This window comes from Antrostomus carolinensis, unplaced genomic scaffold, assembly GCF_000700745.2.
Source record: "Antrostomus carolinensis isolate BGI_N321 unplaced genomic scaffold, ASM70074v2 scaffold14584, whole genome shotgun sequence".
NCBI classification, from domain to species: Eukaryota; Metazoa; Chordata; class Aves; order Caprimulgiformes; family Caprimulgidae; genus Antrostomus; species Antrostomus carolinensis.
The window spans coordinates 4,113-7,626 of record NW_010310219.1 but is presented as its reverse complement, the minus strand read 5'-3'; the positions used below and the strand labels follow the sequence as shown (position 1 = coordinate 7,626).

The 3,514-nt window shown below is 39.4% G+C and overlaps 1 protein-coding gene across 1 annotated transcript in view; it reads right to left on the bottom strand.

The window, feature by feature from the left end:
* Positions 1 to 3,065, bottom strand: part of RAD18 (RAD18 E3 ubiquitin protein ligase) — a gene marked incomplete at its 5' end in the record, with an annotated part of 39,984 nt that extends 36,919 nt beyond the window's left edge. Inside the window, 2 exons of the mRNA XM_010166348.1 lie at positions 1,717 to 1,787; positions 3,004 to 3,065. Coding sequence (XP_010164650.1) covers positions 1,717 to 1,787; positions 3,004 to 3,065 — 133 coding nt within the window. The remainder of the gene's footprint in view (positions 1 to 1,716; positions 1,788 to 3,003) is intronic.
* Between the last annotated feature and the right edge of the window lie 449 nt (positions 3,066 to 3,514).

Genomic DNA, 3,514 nt, shown 5'->3' with positions numbered 1-3,514 from the left:
TACAGGCCTGACTTCAGAAATGCGTTTGCATTTTGTGAAACACCGAAGATTTAAGGACTAATTTTCAGAAACACTAAACTACCTGAAGCTCAGAGTCAAGGCAGGATGGACCTGAAGTTCATCACATTTCAAAAGCCAGCCCCTGGACTTTGGATTTGTTTTGGGGAGGGCCAAAAGGAAACTTGGGGAATGAGGCGGGGAGACAGAAGATTTGTCCTGTACCAACATCACCAGGACAGAAACCAACAACACTCTTGGGATTTATCACACCACACTCTCCAGGCCAGCAGCGTTCCCCTGGAACTCAGGACCCTCTGCCCAGTAACTGCAATCCCAGGCTGAGAGGGGCACGAACGCGGGGTGCTCAGCAGCTGAAGCGACACGAGAGTCACTCCCTGTCTGTCACCAGTCTGTGTTATTAAAGCAGTTTCCCTCAGCAAGCCGTTTGTTGTTGGGCCGTTCTTACCCAGATCCAGGAAGAAGCCTGCACTGGCTCCCTCCCACCTCAGCCCCAGCCTGGTGCAGAACAGGACACGACAGTTTTGGTCTTATTGATCTACCTTTGTGCTGAGAAATTGATTGAACTCCAAGTCACAAAAGGAAAGATTATTACACTACTCTGACTGGTGAGATTTATACTGATCCATTAAAGCAGTCAAAAAAAATTAACATTTAAGATTCAATATCATAATGGATCCAAGTCAGCACTACTTGTTCCCTACAAAATTAGACGTTACCAAAAAAAAATAAAAAAAATAGTAATCCATTTATCACTAGGAAACACCAGAGACAGAGTTCAAGCTAAAATAATGGAACTGTAGAATTTCAATTCTTCACATAAAATCAATTCAATCTAATAGTGGTCATACAGAAGATTAGATCTTTATCACAGAGAAACTCTCTCAAGAAACAAAGCCATAAACTGAATTATGCTTCCTATCATTTGCGAAGCCAAGAATCTCATTGACTTCAAGCTCCAAGTTCCTTTCAGAGAAAAAGATGACAGTGTATTTGTCTCCCACAGACATAGGAATACCTAAAAAATACCTAGCAAGTCACTGAACTGCTTCTAGCCAAAAGAAAACAGAGAGATAATATCATACATTCTATGATATTATAGAATAATTCTATAATATCATAGAATCTATGAGAGAAATCTCATAGATTGACTGTAGTAAGAGTTTACCAAGTCATGCTTATTGTTTTTCCTCTCTTTCAAAGGGATGAGAAGATCAAAAATTAATTAAAAGCTATCAGAAAAGTAGACAAGAAATCCAGGTGAAAGCACAATCCTCCACTACTTCTCTTATCCAGGAAAAGTCACATTTGTGCTCCCTCAATACCTACATTTTTCCCATCCAATGACTTCAAGAGAATTGTCTCCCAAGTTGACCGTTACCACTGGACAAAATCTTTTTGTTCAGAATTTCCCCTGCACACATAGGAAGCTTCTTAGAAGAAAATCTTTATTACCATTATTTTCCCTGTAGAATTCTGACACATCTGCTTGACTTCCTACACGTTAGAAGAGACTGTAACGTACACAGCAGCTAACCAGAAGCAAAACCAGAACAACATTTCTGTGACACCACAATTATTTCCGCTCGGCCCTCACACTGCTCCTCTCAAGGAGTCCTGGCCCGGCCACACACAGTCAGTCACTCCTGCCTGTCCAGCTGCCAAAACAGAGATTGTATTAATGAAATGACAGCATACCTTGCAGAATTAAAGCTCTTTACTAGTTCATCTAATGTCCGGTTATTTTTCAGGTCAGATTCCGACACTGCCTATTAAAAAAAAAAAGAAAAAAAAGGGAATAAAAGCAAACAACAAACATTCAAATACTGTGAAAACAAGTACCCAGAAAATGCTCAAGTGATCAATAATTTGGATCAATGCCTCAACTACCCCCTGCTAAATTGCTATGTGAATGAAGATGTATAAAGGGTAAACATTTTTGCCCGAGAAATATCTCAAATATCTAAAATAACTGTCTGAGAACTCCAAGTCTGGGAAATTATAGGTCATAGATAAAAAACGAAGAATAAAGCTAAAGCAACAAAATCCAGTGTACCCAGCCTCCAACAATGCTTGCTTTATTGTAGCCCAGTTCTAATTATTTTGAAAACCAAACCAAGGATCCCATGAATGCGGTAAGAACCTTAAGCAACAAGGCATGAAAACTGATGAAGGGAAATGTTAATCTTCTGAATATGGAATGAAAATATGAATTAGGAGATGGCTTTGTGCATTCAATTAACTCTTTTTAAACAATTTCTGATTTTTATCTCTCTGGTTGTCTCTCACTGCTCTTCTTTTTTTTACAAAGCTTTGTTTGAATGTTTAAAACTGTCAAAGCTACAAATAGGTCTGTTTTCCAGCTGTGAAAAGTCTACTCTGGTTCATGCTTTAGAAGCACAGAAGGAAATTACTTCTATTTTGCTAATATTCCTGAAGCACCATTCGTTGTTTTTAGGCAGCCTACCATTTTTAGGAGTTCAATAAAGCCCAATTAGCTTAAGATGAAAAGTTAGATTAAGGTCTAGAATAAATTGCATTCTGTGTTCTTTAATCAAAAAAAGGCCTTCAAGTCAGATCGTAATACTCACCCACCTGCAGAGAGGCTGAACCTGCCTCGACTGCTGCCACATCTCACCTAATTCCCATGGCAAATGCCTCCTCTCCGGGGTGCTTAACACAGCCCTCTCGTCCCCAGAAAGGCCACACAGTACAGTGGGTTCAGGACTAGGTGGTCTGTGGGCACTTCTAAAAACTCCTTGAAAGATGAAGTGAGGCCACTCAAGCACAGAAAATTTAAGTGCTTAATTTTCCGCACCTAATGAGAATTCCAGTTGTAAGACCACACTTTGCCCAAAGAGCTGCTCACCAAAAGGCCAGGTGGTACTATATGACCAGAATTAATTATTTAGCATAGTCCAAAGGAAAAGCTCCTGGGATTCACAAAAAAAGCAAACCCCAAGCTGATAAAAGGAAAACACTTACCACACAGCATGTTGGGCACTGGGTTTTGTAGGACAAAAACTTGCGTATACAAAGGGAACAATCTAGAAAAAAGAAACATGTAATTTTTAAACAGGTGTTCTTCTGAATGCAGTTAAACATCTTTACTAGTATATCTTCTTTTTGTACAATATATGCAAACTATTCCATAATACACCGATATTAAAAATACACCATTTTGCCATAGAATTAAGATTAACATTGTAGCCAAAAAATCCATTATTTTATGCAAGCATCTTTCAACATTTAATATCAGTCCCTCTGTCAAAAGCAGATGTTTACTTTTGTTTCTTTAATGCAAGAGAAGAAAACCTGAGGCTGCTACCACTGCTAACAGCAGTCTGTTTGCACTGCTGACTCGCCCACCACCACTTCTTTTTGACACAACTAATGCTGGATCACTTTCATCTTCCTGCATAGCCCCAGACAAACTCTCTATCACCTTTTTCCCAGGTGTTTCTTCCCTTTCCCAAAGCAATACCAGCCTGTTGTT